Below are 18103 nucleotides of genomic sequence, written 5' to 3'. Positions count from 1 at the left end.
AATGAAATCTCCATAGGCAGAACTGTTGCAAAAGGGTCCAGCTGTCAGCTATAAATAATAGTTCCAAAACTCTCCAGAGTAGCGCTAGAGTAGCTAAGAACCTAGACGTTATTGACGGTGTAAAGTGCGCTGTCTATGATTTGTTTTTTTTTTTCAAATATTCTAGGTATTTAAGGTTTTTTGGCGTACACTTTTTGGTACATGGAGATTTCATTCCTTACCTTTACCTTCCATACTACGGAACATTACATTTGCGACGTGAACTATAACATCTGTTACGTGGGTGTCTTGTGGACAGTCTTCTAAAAGCGTCAAAGGTTAATAACCAGCCTGCGATTTATAACTTTATCCTAAAGTCATAAGGTGAAATTTTGCATGTTAAGTTTAATGAAGGAACATTCTAGTGGGTATTTGGATATTTATGGAAATATTATCTATTTAATAGATATTCACAGAGGTACTACAGTAACTGTACAAATACTAAACTAAATTAATAACTAGCTTAAATCTAAAATAGGCCCTTTAGGGATTGTACCTTTCTTTTTTTCTTTAATGTTTTACAGCTTTTTAAATTATTGCTTATTATTGCCTTATCATTACTTAGGAAAGAATGATTATTCGGTCTGGCCTAGTGGGTAGTGACCCTGCCTATGAAGCCGATGGTCCCGGGTTCGAATCCCGGTAAGGGCATGTATTTGTGTTCCTGAGTTATGGATGTTTTCCATTTTCCATGTATTTAAGTATTTGTATATTACATATATCGTTGTCTGAGTACCCACAACACAAGCCTTCTCGAGCTTACCGTGGGACTTAGTCAATTTGTGTAAGAATGACTCTATAATATTTATTTATTTTTATAACAAGTACTGATCTCGCGCGTGGCAATTAACTTTTCTTTTATTTCAAATATTATAATTACGAGTAATATGGTAGGACACTTTAATTACCTTTTCAATGTATTTGCTACAGCTAGGTACCTATTAATTATCAAAGTAGCATTGAATGTGTCCGATGCGTGTAAACAACACTATTTAAGTGATTTCTCCGTCATCACTTAGAATAATTAATTGGAAAGGGAATATGGGTGTCACCCATTTTACTTACCAAGCTTTGTTTACGACGTTTCGTCGAATTATTTCGAAGTGGAAGCTCTTAGAGTCCGTCTTAGATATCTTAGTTCCGACTTGAATAGTACAAAGTGAGGGAGTGCCATTATAAACGGCATATTTTCATAGAACTTGGACATTAATGATGGTATTCCACACGTATACGGAAGGTAGAGGCAGGCTGACGCAACTAGGAACAAAATAAGTTTTGTATGGAACTTGTTTCGCAAATCTTTGCCAACGAAGAAAAATAAAACGTCAGTGCTACTTATTCTGTCAAGTTTACATCAAGTCAACTGTCAGCCTAATTGTTTTGTTTGTTATGAAGGCTTCAATGTTTTGTTCGACTATTTCGTGCAATTTCTTTATTATTTAGTGAAAATATCGAAAATAGTGAACCGTGATCAGAGTAAAGAACGAGTTTGTTACAATGCCACCGAGAAAACGGTTTACTAAGTGTGAAATATGTGGCAAGCGAGTCACTCGAGAAAATCACGAAAAAAGGGATTTTATGGCGAAATTTCCCTTGGATAAAGACCGGTACGTATTGCTTTAGATATTTTTGACCTTATTTTGGTGCAGCAGGCTTTAAACACATCGAAAATTAGATATTTTATATTATTTTTAGTTGTGAACTAGGGATGTACTAAAACTATCGATAATTGTATGTTTATTTGTATATCAGTGTAAGTAATTAAATAAAATATGTGAAATTTCCTGAGAACTTGCATGCAATATGACACAAAATTAATTCGTCGAAGATTTTCAGTGGAAAATTATCTATCATCTATGCATTAATGGTCATTATTTAACATATATGATTTGATTTATAGATGCATATTAGCGCTAAATAATCAGTTGATCATCTCATTAGCAAACACTTGGAATATAAACTGTATATAACCAAGGCTGTATGTTTTCAGATGCAGGCAGTGGGTTAAATTTGTTGGGAACGAAGACCTGATACATCTTCCCATAGAAAAGTTACATTTATTGAAACACATCTGCTGATCATTTTAAAAATAGTACTTTTAATAAATAAAAATTAAGAAAAAAAATAGTGAAGGATTTTATGATTACAATCTGAGTGTAGCGAGGTATTCTAAAATAGAATCCTAGCGTAGTGAGGGATTCAAGTGTTAAAGCCTATGGGTGGTATTCCACCTATGCAATTTATTTGTCCAATGTGTATTGCGTCTCACATTTTGATTAATGACAGAGTGAGACGCAATGACATTGGACCAAGAAATTGGATAGGTGGAATACCACCCTAAGGTGGAAATATTTTTGCTACCACGTGATAAATTTACATACTGCTTTTCACATCACCTGTGAGGAAATTAGTATGGTACAAATAAATAAATTTAATTAATGGTAATTAAATTAAATAATTTAACCTAAGAAGTATGCAAAAAGAGGAAAAAAGTGATCCCTCCTAGTAGGGAAAAAAAGTGCTACTTTGATCCTTCCTAGTGGTGAATAACAACAAGGTGTTCTAAAAAAAATCGAGTCCACATTAAGCTCGACCACGTATTAGTCCACTCATAGAACTATCCACTATATAACATACAATACAACTTAAATGTGGACTCGATCCTAACTTGATTTCGAGTACAAAATTTGTAGTCAAGAGTCTATATTTCAACCCTCCCCATTTTATCGATATCGATAAGAAACGCAAGCGTGTAGCGTACTACACTATTTAAATTGCTTATGTTGGTACTATAGTTCTTTGTCGTACATTTTGGTAATGATTTGCGAAACAAAGGGATTCCACTCGCTAGTATGGAAGTCCCGTCTCTTAAAACGTAGTGATTATATACTCTTTGGGTAGAGGCAAGGAACAAAATCTCCATATAGCAAAAAACCATAAATAGGTGGCGCTACAATACCTAGAATACTTGAGAAAAAAATCTAATCATAGACAGCGCACTTCACTCCGTCAATAACGCCTAGGTTCTTAGCTACTCTAGCGCTACTCTGGAGAGATTTGGAACTATTATTTATAGCTGACAGCTGAACACTTTTGCAACAATCTGGCTAAGGAGTTTTTGTTCCTTGCCTCTTCCTTCCATACACACGTAGTCATAACAAATGTCAAACTTCAGTTGATATGTGTCAAATTCAAACTATTGTCTTGCAGTCTTTGAATACATGTTTTAGAAGCACGTATTTTAATGTTATCCCACTATCCCGAAAGTATTCCCCTATTTCACACTTTAACTTTTGGAGACGAATATACGAACTTACATGGTGGCTGATTTTCCAGGATGATACAAATGTTTGTTGATACAAAAGTGTTCATCAAAAAACCTTAAGCATTGTTTGACCCAAAACATCGCAAACAATGTTTTGACTTTCATTAAAAAAATCAAATGCCTGACAGCGCCCTTCACTCCATCAATAACGTCTAAGTTTATGTCATGTCCAGACTTAGAAGTTTTTGTGGCAAAATAAAGTGATTGACAAAATCAAATATCGACATGTCTATAGATGTTGCCTTAGCGTTATAGATATTTTTAACATTGTATAAAAAGATAGCTACCGCGAAATATACAACACGTTCGATACCTTCTTTGATACACCCATTACAACATTGGTAGTTTTCTTATTTTTTGACACTGTATTCTACAGTTAAAGTTTTTATTCATATAAGTAAGTACTAAATATATGTAATCAAGAAATTATAGTCCGATTTTCAATTGATTTGCATTCTTGAAATTTCTTGGTAATGTACAGCAAGTAGAAGTTACATTTTTTAATTATTAATCTATGTCTGACTTATCGACTTTGGCAACAGATTTCCCATAAGAGATTGTTCTCCTTACTTCTACCCTCCATAGTTTAGTGCTTGCTTTGATAGATTTTAAGTTTAAATAAATATTAGTATTATTACTCTTCATCTTCAAGTTAACGACGAGTACTTAAACGATTACCTTACAGTTACAGGTAACTAATTTCTACAGTACTCCATACTTACAAATGTTTTTTTTCAACAGATCCCCTTACGTGAAGACATAAAATCCATATCATCTGAGAGCTCAGAAGACCGCCGACCGAGGTTAGGCTGGCGTCTCGTTCGCAACGTGACCACGGCGGCGGGCGCCTTCAGTCCCAAAGGGACACCCACAGCACTGCCTGGAACGCCGTTACCTGTACCGGTATATTTACAATCTCAATAAGGATGTTCACTGTATTTAATAGTAAATTGTTAGGATGAAAGGCACTCATTCCTGCCGAGGTAGGTTAGCGCTCGAACGCAGTGAATGACATCTCCAATTTGTTATCTTATCCTGATATCACGTTTAAATAAAATCTATTCAGTATGCAAAGAGGCAGAAGCGTTATCAGAAATCAGGTAGATCGCTATTACTTACAATGCAATTCTGTATTGATTATAAGAACTATAAAAAAATAACGACTCAGTACAGTTAATCTGTTCCATGGGCCACCATTATATTTAAAAACGCTTCTAAATAACGCCTCCCAAAATCATCATCATAATCATCGTCTCCTAGCCGTTTTCGGCGACAGCAACTGCTTTCTACCGCTGAGAGTGACGCTGGTGCGCTCTCAGGTGACTGACGTAGCCAATCTTAGCAGCGAATGTGCGGCCACACTCGCTGCAGGTCAGCACCCCTCCGACGTAATTATATGTCATGGCCATAGGTGCTCCGGCCCTTAGCTCGTCACGCTTATCGTCGAGTTCTGTGCGTCGCGTGGCTTTGAATTCACGCACTTGCGTCTGTACAATATGCCTCCACTGTGGACGGTCACCAGCTAGAGTTTCCCGTGTTGTTGGCTCTATATGAGGTCTCTTCATATGCCGCTCCAACACATTCCAAAATCAACGTTCTATGGACTCCTGATTATCAGTAGAATAATTTCATTCTATTGTCCGCAGTCCAAACCTGAAAGCAAAAACACTGACTACTCAAAAGACAATAGAAAGTCATCACTGCCGTTCTATCCAAATGAGAAGGATGAAATCATCGGAGAGACCAGTCCTGACGTGAGTTTTTGTTGTTGATAGACCCTTTTCTTTCATTGCTGGCATTTTTTTAAGTTTAGCAATTTGATCTAAGTTTTAGTACCTATTATTGGGGTCCCAGCGCGCACAAGTTTCTTGCAGAAATGGCGAAGCGTCTGGTTGACGTAACTGGTGACCGAAGAGCTGGCGACTTCCTTGCACAACGTATCAGTATTGCGATATAATGAGGAAATGCCGCCAGCATCCTTGGTACAATGCGTCAAGAGCCTATTTTAGATTTGAGCTAGTTAGTAACCCTCTGCATATATCCATTACGTATATTGTTATTGTGAATAAAAATTTGGGGTATTTATGTGAATCACGTTATTCTTGTCACTCGTTGCCACAGTTATTGTCGTATCACATAAGTTATGGAACAATATAAAAACAAGAAATTATTGATCAACTTCGTTTACCAAAGTAGACATATAGACAGGTCATTATTAGGGCGTTAGTACTGGATACCACTTTCATGAACATATTTTTCTAGAAGTAGTGGAAGATTTTGAGAGCGTTTTCGATTATAACTTGATAAAAGTTCAGAACCTCAACCGAATAACCAAAATAAGGATTCTGGTGACTTAGATAGGGATCTCAGTCTACTGTTCATTCGGGAAAAAGTGGCCAGAAAAATAATAATCAGAATCCATATTCCCCCAGGAAAATAAGGCGCCATAAATCGAATAATGGATATAGGCCAGAGTAATATAGATTTATTCCCACCAGGGCTTGGACCCCGAGTCCCTTATGTTCCGAGACGGGCGCCGACGGATCGACATGGTGTTGGCGTATGAAGAGGAGGACTTTGGGGTCATGACGGAAGCTGAGGCCAGGAAGAGGGACTGTCGGAGGATTTTTCAGGTACATCAGCATCATTTATTCCTACCAGGACTTGGACCCCGAATCCCTCATATTCCGAGACGGGCGCCGATGGATCGACATGGTGCTGGCGTATGAAGACGAAGACTTTGGGGTCATGACGGAGGCTAAGGCCAGGAAGAAGTACTGTTGGAAGATTTTTCAGGTACATCAGCATCATTTATTCCTACCAGGGCTTGGACCCCGAGTCCCTCGTGTTCCGAAACGGTCGCCGACGGATCGACATGGTGCTGGCGTATGAAGAGGAGGACTTTAGTGTCATGACGGAGGGTAAGGGCCAACACACATACCCACGATACGACGTCGTCTCACATTGCGGCGTCGTGCAATGTCACCGCGTCGATACGACGTCGTATCGTGGGTGTGTGCTTCCACCGTATGATCCCACATACTCCTAAAAAGCAACATCAATTATGGCTCCATTGCAACACAGATACAGTCACAACGTGCTCCTCATGTTACTCATGACCTTAGGCTAGTTATTTTATTTTAACACATGATTTAAATGTATAACAAATTTAGTATTAAACGTTTCTTTACAGGAAAACCTCGTAAAAGAAGGGCTGGAGCTGGAACTAGAAAACAAATGTCTGTCGTTCGACGGGAAGACCTGGTTCATCAAGATCCACATACCCTGGAAGACTGAGATGAGACTAGCCGAAGTTATTGGCATGAAGCTGCCTACCAAGAGGTTTATCACCATTTCTGTGAGAGCGTGGGTAAGGTTCATATATTATATGTAAATTTTAACGTGTTCAATTCAGGATGCCGCTGAGATCTCGTCATCAAAACAATAACTATTTTCATCACAATATACTCGTATAGCTGAAAGGTCCGACCACAGCGGCGCTGCTTGAAACACGGTGGAGGTACCGAATCGCCGTGACGTATCGTAAGAGTACCCTTTTTATCGCATGCTCCATCACACACCGCTGTTTAAGAGGAATTCCTAGTTCCGATTTTTCCATACAAACGCTCTCGACTGTGTCTTCCCTGAATTTTTAACCTAGAGCAATGATTTTTTCAAATAAGATCAATATCATCAATAGTGCCGCTTGTTTTGCTTTTTTGGATTATTTTATTTAAAGAAACTTAAAGCGCCTCGAAATCGCAAAAAACGGTACAATGAATTGGCTGCATAAAAGGCGAATTCCGCAACAAGCTTCGTCAAACACACCTATAATCTAACGCCCATCCCCAATCTGCAACAAGCCCGGCCCAAAAGTTCCCATTATGCCGGCAGCATTCCCCCGCTCTATGGCGATGGAAAGCTGTTGGACCAGCCAAGACCCAGAGCGGGGATCATTACCCTTCTCCCGCAAACGCCTGGCCAACTCCCTAAAAAACTCCAGAGCCTCATTACCCCAGGGTCCAGCAGTCTCCACGGCGACCGGTACAAAATCGTACGCCACTTCTAAGGTGGAGTACTTGGTGTGTTTGAGGCTTGCAGCCGTTTCTGCCGCCGATCCCGCCGATAGTTTATTATATGTACATACAGTAAACTAATGTGGTAGTGTGCAGTGAATGGAGAACTAATCTTGAAACGCGTTTAACCACCATTTTGGAGTCTAGGGCCGGTAGTCCACGTGCTACTTGTAAAGTCCAGCTATCGCTTTACAATAACTGATAAAATCACCGTACACTGTCATGTACAGTCAAGGTATCAAATATCGATACGGACAAAATGCCATAAATATGTATACACGACCTTATTGCCTATATATTAAGGTAGTATGTAGATATTTTTGTCACTTTATCAGTATCGATATTTAATACCTTGACTGTACTACCCGTACAATTTTAGACGTATTTGAAGCTCTTAAGACCTTGATACTGGCGAAATAGTCGCACTGCAGCCATACTTTTAAAAAAGAAGTACTAGGTATGTACCGATTTGTTGGTGACAATGTGTGGCAGAGCGACTGTAATCATCATACTTTCATATGAAATTTACGTTCGTTGTGGCACCACCACACTCTGTCTCTTGACAAGACGAAGGAAGGTTGGCTAAGGTGGACTATTTATTATTTAATTATTGGGGTGTTGCGGGCCTTATGGTGCCACGTCGACCAAGCAGTGATCTATTGTGATGGCCCTTTAAAGTTCATTAATGCCCGTGGAATCCAGAAAGTTCCAGATTCTTTGGGCCGTAATGCTCTGTACCTCATAGGGTTGCAATACAAGTAGAGTTTCTGTTGAGCAAATCAGAATCTTTTTGACATTAGTGGTACACAGGAACAGAGAATGTGCATTGCAGTCTCCTCTGTCTCCTGGCGGAACCTGCATAGTCGCATCTTGTTTCTTTCCAATTTGGTGGACTACGTAGATACGTGAAATCAACTTATTATATCAACAGGATAATATACCCATTCCATGGGTTATTAAATTAATGAACAATCCAGCGATTCATACAAAAACAATTGTCCCCACAGAGCGATGAAAAACAAGCCGAACGCGACAAGAAGTGGCATTCAAAATGGCGACGGCGATGGAAACAGATCTACGAATATGAACATTCCAGAATTGAGTGTGAACCTTCGTTCTACGCTGCTACGGAGCAAAAGGGAGTTAAACGGGAGGAACAGTAAGTAATCAATAATTCCTAACAGCAACAGCGACCTCTAGGACCTTTCTGAATGCTCTAAAAATTGAGAATCCACAGAGATTCACTAGGAAGATAAATAGTCACACGATAGAAAGAATCTTGCCGTGTCTTTTTTTTTAATCACTTTTAAAAATAAGTCTATTGACTATTATAAATCATATACGATTAGTTATTTACATTCCTTGGCTTTCATAAGTAGCTCATATAAACTATTTTTTAAAGCGGTTTGTAAAAAATGCAATAAAAAGACACGTAAAGGTTGTTTACCTATTTTTTTATGCTAAAAAAACGTATTATAGTAATCCATTCCACTCGGATCGATTTACTTAGTACAAAATGGGTAGTATAAGTATACTGGTACAGTCGGCAATACTATTCGCTTAGCACCCACATATAAACGATCTTAAACGACGAACAGAATGCTTCGTTTGTATGTCGTATACTTGACAGAAGCAGCTCGATTCGGGCAACCAATGTCACTTTGACGTAAGAAATATCGTAGATAGATCTTACTGGGATCGCAACGGAATCGAAATAAACGTCAATTTTGACATGTTGTTCAGTTATCGATCTTTTAATAAATAAATTTTAATTATATATTTTTTTTTTTTAAAGATCTTGCCAAGATCTTTAACGTGTCTTAATCATTCTTCGAATCGGGCCGTAATTCTGTGATCATCTGCTTCACCAATTACTAACCGAAATGTTTGATTACAAAAAAAGTAATTCGAACTTAAATCAGTGTTCGAATTAAACTTTCGTGAGACATATTTTAAAATATTTATAGAAAAACGTAACTTCGGACGTAACGTGAGACTTTAACCGTTTTTCTTTGAATAGTTTAAATCGGTGTCCCATATATGACCGTCTAATTCCCTTTCAGGTTCCTGGTGAAAGATAGGCATACGCAATTTTCTCCTGCACAGCGTAGCTTGCTGGTCATGCAGATACTTCTCAGAGCCAAATATGACAACAATGACACAAAGGTAACGGGAGGGACACTTAGCAATGTAGTGGAAAAAAATACACTTTCAAGCCGCCCAAGTAGACCAAATATAATGTAGGTGCGTACGCACACATACATAGTTAGTTTTGGAAGCAAATTAGAGATGGTGCTTTCAAATGGGTTACCATAAAATGCTTCAAGAGGGCTCTCTTTACCTATCACTCTTTGCGTAACCTTCAGAAAAAAAAAGTGTGAGGATAAGAATTCTAAAGAAGTAAAGCAATAAAAAAGAAGAAGAAGAAGAGTAAGCCTACCTTAAGTATCTCTGCAAAAACGGATCGTGTGGTTCCTTATTGAGCCAGTGATTACATCATTCCATGCGATCTTGATTTGTCAGTTCACCTTGTTGGACAGATAGGTAACTTATCGAATAGCAAATGAAATATTATTCATGATATCGCCAATTATCACAAAACTAACGATAAAGTAGCCATAAACAATTTGTCACTTTCCCCCATTAAACCCTAGTCCTAGTAACATTTTGCAGTTTTTTCATCGGACTAATTTCTACGGTTTTTATTTTAGATGGGCATCCGTCGCCTACTCAATGACGGAACGTATATGGCGTGCTTTCCCCTGCACGAGGGCCGTTACGATATTGACATGGCTGATGGGAGCCACACGGACCGACGGGTAAGTTGAGACAATACATAAGATATCCAACATTGAGGCAAAAAAGAGCTAAAGAACTGGCAGGATTTTCATGTAAGGGTGTTACCACACCAATCGATTGATAATCAATCGATGGTAGAATGGAACAGACGACGTCGATTGATAGTTTCTACTAGACCAATCGATCGATGGTAGAATTGAACAGTCGACGTCGATCGATAATTTCTACTACATAAACCACACCAATCGATGGTATCGATCAACATACGTCGATTAGTGTATCCGTCGATCAGCCAATGTTACCACGCCAATCGATGGTATCGATAGATAATCGATTGATTAGTGTATCCGTCGATCACCGAGTAAGTGTTAACAATCATAGACAAACATACTCTCAGAAGTCTCAAGTAGTAGACGGAACAGAGTGGCAGAACTGGCAGAGTCAATCACGTACGTAATTGGAACGTACACGGCGTGCTTTCCCTGCAAGAGGGGAACTACGACATTGACTTGTCTGATGAACGCAACATAGACTGACGATTAAATAAATACGACCATAGACTCCACAGAACATACGCAGACTAGATTTAGAGAACCGTCAGGGTCGTCATGTAAGGTGAGGGTTGATGCGACGATTAATTAATTACAATCAAAAACGATTACGGCAGAATAGTGCCAGAGAATGGCTAGTTCGAAATGCAAATTGTCCGAAGAGAACGGAAAAACGGAAGTTCAGCCGTACTTATGTTTTTTTATACACAAATACAAATTAATATTGAACTAATTAATTAAATATATAGTCCTCCTCATCGTTTTCGATTACGGCGACTCTAAATAAACATTATGGACGTTGTCTAGCACGAGCCCTAATGTGGCTGGCCAGGCCGAACTTGCTCGTGATGAAATGAAATGCAATAGATTGCACGCATGACTATAAAGTTGGTAAAATTTAATACACAGTGTGCCAATTAAACTCGACAAATTTTCACGCATTCCTCATAAGGAAGGAAGGTCATAAGGAGCAAAAAATTTTATGTAAGTTTTTTGGCTAAATTCGTCAAAAAAAAACGTTTTCTGCACACGACATGTTATTTATTTTTTCACCTTGGTGAAAAAAACACATTACAACGAATAAGTAAAGCTTTTTTTTATTTACAGATATATATTGCGAGTTTAGTTAAAACTTTAATGTCTGTCAGTAGATTTGTCTAAACCAAGTCACATAATGGCAACGTCACAGCTAAAAAGGCGTTTTTCACTGAGTTATAACGGGAACAAATTTTCACAAAAATTGTCATTATCTCTAAAAACAATATCGATTTTAGGAAACTTTTTAGGACATTTTAGTCTATAAATGCGCCATTAAAATCTGTCGGGTTTAATTGGCCCACGGTGTATATTCCGACTAAATATAAAAATTTACAAAGCTATTTTAAATTTTACATTCTTTTACCAGATCTGTTGTGACCCTTTTTAAAAGCACGTTTTTTAATCGTATGAGACTGTATCGTTATCTTAATGGAGCCATTGGCCACGATGAACTAGTTCCAGTTGAATACACATCTTACCCCACATCTATTTAGCTGCATTTCTTTTTTCCAGCTCTTATACCTGGAATGGTCGCGCCCCTGCAAATGGTACAAGAAGCAGCCGCTTTGGCTAATACGACGATACTTTGGAGACAAGATAGGCCTGTACTTCTGCTGGCTCGGGTTTTACACGAAGATGCTATACGCCCCAGCAGCTGTTGGAACCCTATGTTTCCTTTATGGATTAGCCAGCATGGGATCAGAAGATAACATTCCAAGGTATGGTATACCCATCAGGTAGGGTTACACGCTGATAATCCAAGACACTAGTTAATCCAAGAGACAGAAGCCGACCTTGGCTTGTATTCGTGTTAACTCAAGAGTGATGAAGATGCTACATACCCCAGCAGCGGGATGGGGTTTTTATACGGGTAAGCTCTTATTATCAAATGGATAAACCTACTTAACTATTTGATAATCCTACTTAATATCTCTATATCAAACGGTACTTCGGTGAAAAGATTGGTATGTACCATTAGGTTCAAATTTGGATGGTCAATTTACGAATGATTTCCTGCTGTATTTCTACTGACTCAGGTTTCACACATACTTAAAGTTAAATGTGAATATCTACCCTCATACTCTGTACGCTAACGTCCACACATATACTCGTAAACTACCGACAGAGGGTAATAGGTTAAGCGCTTCGTCAATATCTATATCGCTTCCAAAAGCCCTAAAATCTAAAATTTGGTGTCTATACCAGGGGCCCATTTCTCGAACGGTATTAGTCTAATATTAGTCTAATATTATTAATGTGTTGCCATGGTAACCCATACGATACAAGGGCCCATTTCTTGAACGGTATTAGACTAATATTATTAGCCCATGAACTGTCAAATCGTATGGGTTACCATGGCAACACACTAATAATATTAGACTAATATCGTTCGAGAAATGAGCTCCAGTTCGTAGGCTAATAATATTAGTCTAATACCGTTCTAGTATTTGGCCCCATGGTTTGCTTACAACAAAAACATTTTAAAACTACCTGGTTTTGATTCCCGGGCTGTCAACTCTCAATATTGTCATGATAAATTCTAAACTGTATTTTAACCCCGACGTAAAGTGAGGTATGTTTGACGCCATTGTCTCTCTGTCTGTTGCATTATAGCTCTCCAACGGATGGGCCGATTTCGATACGGTTTTTTTTATGTGAAAGTGATTTTTGTGGCTGTGTATAATATAAATCAATCCAACAATTTGAAGACTATCAACTCTTTTCCAAAATGATGGATTTTTCATTTTCCATGATCTGAAGGAGGGTCATTATTGTTCTAAAAATTGTGCAGAAAGTGATACGTTTCTGCACTAGAGCATTTTACTTTCCAAGTACGATTTTTTTTACGATAATGTTTTGTTATACAATTTCCATTCTGATATTTAACTTCCCATTCAATAAATAACGATAGTTTTACCTACTTAAATGGTTTATTGAATCAACCCGCAAGAAATGCTATCAACAATATTACATACTCATGTTTAGAGTGTTTAACTCGGGTAAAAGGCATAATTCGTGCATTCCAGCCTCGGACTATCCTTGGTTAATAATCTACTATTAGTAAGTAAGTAAGTAAGTAAGTAAGTAAATATTCTTTATTGCACCAACAATTATACATTTTACATACATGTAAAACTACAAATGATTTTTAAAGGAAAATAGAACCAGGTAACAACAGGCGGTCTTATCGCTAAAAAGCGATCTCTTCCAGACAACCTATATAACCACCTATAACGTAACCTATTAGTGGCATATAACGTAGGGGGTTTTTAAATGTTATATTTAATAGTTATAATTATTTCACAGTAAAGAAATCTGCGACCTGTCCGGCCCCGGCAACACGACCCTTTGCCCGTTGTGCGACAAGGCATGCCAGTACCAGAGGCTGTCCGACTCTTGTCTATTCGCCAAACTATCATACCTGTTCGACAATCCAGCAACGGTGTTCTTTGCAATATTTATGTCCTTTTGGGGTAAGTATCATTTGGTGCTATTTCGTTACCTTGACATGAAAATCCGTCTGAAGCTAAATATGCACTATCTTGGCAGCGAGCATGCTTTGATGTCCATCGAACAATAGCTATTTTATTTTATTCAACAGCGCATATCTTTGTGAGACCCTACATCATTAGATGGACAATAAATGTTTTATAATGTTGCTTTATTCACTTTTTTGGTTCTAATCTAAAGTTCTAATCTAAAAATCTAAACAATAAAAAGCATTTTTCATTAAAAATACATGTCAATATTGTTTACCTTTGTACTAATGCTAAAAAAACGAACTACTTATAGTTTAGTTATAGATATATATTAAACTTTGACATCTGATAACATAATATTTTATCAGATTATCTGTCTACTTTTTACTACCTTGGGCCCATTTCTCGAACGGTATTAGACTAACAATAGAAATAGAAATATTTATTTGCTTAAACATGGTAATTGTATACAGATGTCAAAAGTAAATTAATTTAGTATCACATGTTTAGCCAAAAAATATGACATGCAAACTTAAAGCTAGAGAAAAAAAACCCTTCATTACAATGTCAAAACTAAATAATACCAAATCATTAACATGACATGCAAGTCGCGTAGTTAAATATTACGAACATTATAAATTTATATACGAACATTACGGAAAAGAGTTTAACTATGAATTTAATGTCACTTTACTTGATTCAGAATTATATAATACATCTAGTTAACAGAATAATCCAGAAACTCGTTTAAGGAATAAAAGCATTTATCCTTTAACCATTTGTGTAATCCGGTAGTAAATAATTTGTCAGGTAATTGTCTTATCTCATATGGCAACTTATTATACACAAGTATACTCATTATTTGTATAGCAGTTTTTCTTAAACAAAGAGGTCTTACATAGTGGTATCTGCACCTTAAATTCATCCCTTGCTCTTAATTTACTATTAGTAGACGTTATTTTGAAATACAGTGGAAGTTTGCGTACAACTTAGTCCAACAACTTAGTCCAAAAATATTAGTCCAACAACTGTCGTCATATGGGTTACCATCGCAACACACTAATAATATTAGACATACCTTTCGAGAAATGGGCCCCTGTCAAGTCGTATGGGTTATCATGGCAACAACTAATAATATTAGTCTAATACCGTTCGAGAAATGGGCCCCTGTCAAGTCGTGTGGGTTACCATGGCTACAACTAATAATATTAGACTTTTACCGTTCGAGAAATGGGCCCCTGTCTACTTGACAGTGTCAAGTCATATGGGCTACCATGGCAACACACTAATAATATTAGACTAATACCGTTGTAGAAATGTCAACGTTGTGTTTGTTTTCAGCAACAACCTTCCTGGAGCTATGGAAGAGAAAACAGTCAGTTCTGCGGTGGGAATGGGACTTAGGTGGTGTTGACCAGGTAACAGGCGTATTTTCAGTACACCAACTCCGGACCGTTCTCTTGTGTGCATTTGGCCTTTTAGGGCCTTTAAAACCTCGCAATGCTCAAGATTATATATATTTTTAACCAATAACAATAACCACTTTGATCCCTTGAAACAACCGATTTTGCACAGGATCCCTATTCGAATGTTAAAAACTTTAGCAAGATTTGATATTGCATTGCCATTACTCGCAGCTTTGTTCGCAGCTCACATCAATTCAGATTTTTCGGTTCAAAAGTTATTGAAATTGTGAGCACTAGTCCAACTTTAAAATTCACATTTCTCTCGATTTCAGGATGAAGACCCCAGACCAGAATTCGAAGCATCAGTAAAGACATTCCGGACAAATCCTGTCACAAGAGAGAAGGAGCCTTACCTACCAAGCTGGCAGAAGACCATGAGATACGTGGCCACCAGTTCAGCTGTTCTTTTCATGGTAAAATTTTCTTTCTTTCTCCAAAAGTATCTTTACAACAACCTCTTTTTCCGTGAGTCCAAATTCAATAGCAGAAATATTTTAGAAATAAACTTTCTCAAACAGGTGATGAAATATTATCATTGCGTTCCTATAGAAACGGAATTTCATATTACGAGCCGCGCCGTCAATGAATTATCGTCCAAAATTACCTTAACTTTTAAGAGTTTTAGGTTATCAATGTCATTGGGTTTTTGGATTGTACTTCCAGGCATTTTTATGAAAATCATTGTACCAATATTAGGATAGGGATTACTAGCCCCGGTAATTTACCATTCTTCACCAATAAATTCCGGATTATTCATAGGTATCATGACCTATTCCAAGATTTTGTGGTGAAAAACAGATCAGCACATTAAGTAAAATATGATACTATTATTTCTTGAAACACTATAACTAATCACAAAATAAAATGTGAATTCTCTGGCTGTACGCCAATGTTTAGAACCATCCATCAACTCATGAAGTCTTAACGCTGATACCCAGAGTGTCTAAACGGAACATATGTGACATTCGATTATAGTGCTAACATGTAAAAGTTTAGGATCTAAAGTCGTATATATTTTTTTGATTTCGGGTAGGTAAGTGACTTTGAAGTGCTAGATCTGATGATGGAGTGAGAATCTAAATACATGTACATACAAACAAATATTGGCGGAAGGATAACCTTAGACGCTATTTGCGTCATGTCATCAACCTCGTTTGTTATTTTTAAATGTAATTTAGAATAAGTTATTAGGCAGATTCATTTATTTTAAATTTCTTTGTGAACAACGCTTTAGTATACAATGTTTTTATCATTATTTTAGTGTAGTTTAGATACATCGTATTATATGTCGGTGGATCGTAAAATCATGAAACTCATAAGCATATCGTGAATCGTGAAAATCATTGTCTCCTTTCCTGAGTCGAGTTCCCGAGTCCTATTTCTGAACAATTTGCCCTTCGGGTATCTGAAGCAACCTAACTATCTGGTTCTAGGTATTATCTATTGGTTTAATGTGACTACCGTCAAAACATTACACAGGAACTTTACGAACGGGATAACTGGAGACAGAGAGGAAGCTTTAGACATTTTTTTACTTTAGACAAATCTAGCAAGTTGAATAAATTACCTTAAAGATTGTAAAAGTACTAGGTACACTGCTGTCACCCACGTTCATATAATTGGGAAATATTTCCTTTGTCTAATGTTACCTCTCCTGTGCCTATTTACCACACTTTATGGATAAAAAATAAAAAAAATGACGTGTGTATTACCTACAGTCTCGTGATTTTTTTACCACACTCATATTTAAGAAAATTAACTTTCTTTATTCAAGCATTATTTATTACAGAATATACAACGATGTATAAATAGCTGACTTAAAGTCAAATTATTAACCAGTATACCGGCCAGTACCGCTGGGCATTCTGGAAACATGCTGGGCCCATAAATTAATTGTTTTGGACGCAAAAAGAAAATGGTACCAGCGGAAGATAAATCACGCAATATTATGCGAAAAACACTTTTTGTAAGCTGAAGCGAGTGACAAAATCATCACGAGGTTTCCATGCGAATTTAAATTAGCAATGTGCATGTGCATTCAAAAGCTTCTGAAAACTTTCATGAGAAAATTCACATGCAAGTTTCCGCTTAGAAAGTTCCCATTCAGATTGATTATTACTCAATGTTTTTCAACATCATTTCATTTATTCAGCATATATAAGCATTACAGTGTTATACCAATGCGCTTACATACTAGGTAGTCACATTATATACAACAATAAAAATTTAAAATTAATTCAACACAGTTATGTTGACAACTGTTTCATTTACGTCACTCAATGGCATCTATTTCAAGCGTCATAGAAAAAAAAAAGAAAAACTAACTGTCAGAAGGATACGGAATAAACGTTAAGCAAAAATTACAAAGAACATTTAATGTGAATTCTCCTTGGCACATTGCTAGTTTATATGAACGAATAGCTACTTAACAAGATTTTTGCGCTTACGAAGCATTTCTAAAAGTTTTTAAACATAATTAATGTTTCTTCCACAGATAACAATCGTCCTGGGCGCCGTGCTCGGCACAATAATCTACCGAATCTCGATGGTGTCGGTCATATACGGAGGCTCCGGGTTCTTCCTCAAGAAACACGCGAAGATCTTCACCTCAATGACCGCTGCCGTCATTAACTTGATCATCATCATGATACTCACTAGGGTAGGACTCAAAACATCTTACACACTGTCTCTACCTACCTAAAGGGTACCTAAGTATATTTGTTTCTCAACCCATCTTGTGCTGTCTCTCCTTGGAAAAACCTTATCTTTCTCTCAGCTCTTTCTTTCCTTTCCATCCCCTCTAAGATTTCTAAGAAAGAGATAAGCGAGG

The 18103-nt window shown here is 37.4% G+C and overlaps 1 protein-coding gene across 1 annotated transcript in view; it reads left to right on the top strand.

Moving 5' to 3' along the window:
* Nucleotides 1-18103, top strand: part of LOC133533078 (anoctamin-4) — a 66736-nt gene that overhangs the window by 37301 nt on the left and 11332 nt on the right. Inside the window, exons 5-16 of the mRNA XM_061872019.1 lie at nucleotides 4106-4267; nucleotides 5011-5118; nucleotides 5863-5997; nucleotides 6558-6734; nucleotides 8448-8599; nucleotides 9504-9606; nucleotides 10152-10259; nucleotides 11841-12046; nucleotides 13635-13801; nucleotides 15149-15225; nucleotides 15546-15686; nucleotides 17768-17932. Coding sequence (XP_061728003.1) covers nucleotides 4106-4267; nucleotides 5011-5118; nucleotides 5863-5997; nucleotides 6558-6734; nucleotides 8448-8599; nucleotides 9504-9606; nucleotides 10152-10259; nucleotides 11841-12046; nucleotides 13635-13801; nucleotides 15149-15225; nucleotides 15546-15686; nucleotides 17768-17932 — 1701 coding nt within the window. The remainder of the gene's footprint in view (nucleotides 1-4105; nucleotides 4268-5010; nucleotides 5119-5862; nucleotides 5998-6557; nucleotides 6735-8447; nucleotides 8600-9503; nucleotides 9607-10151; nucleotides 10260-11840; nucleotides 12047-13634; nucleotides 13802-15148; nucleotides 15226-15545; nucleotides 15687-17767; nucleotides 17933-18103) is intronic.

This window comes from Cydia pomonella, chromosome 28, assembly GCF_033807575.1.
Source record: "Cydia pomonella isolate Wapato2018A chromosome 28, ilCydPomo1, whole genome shotgun sequence".
NCBI classification, from domain to species: Eukaryota; Metazoa; Arthropoda; class Insecta; order Lepidoptera; family Tortricidae; genus Cydia; species Cydia pomonella.
This window is presented reverse-complemented; position numbering and strand designations above follow the sequence as displayed.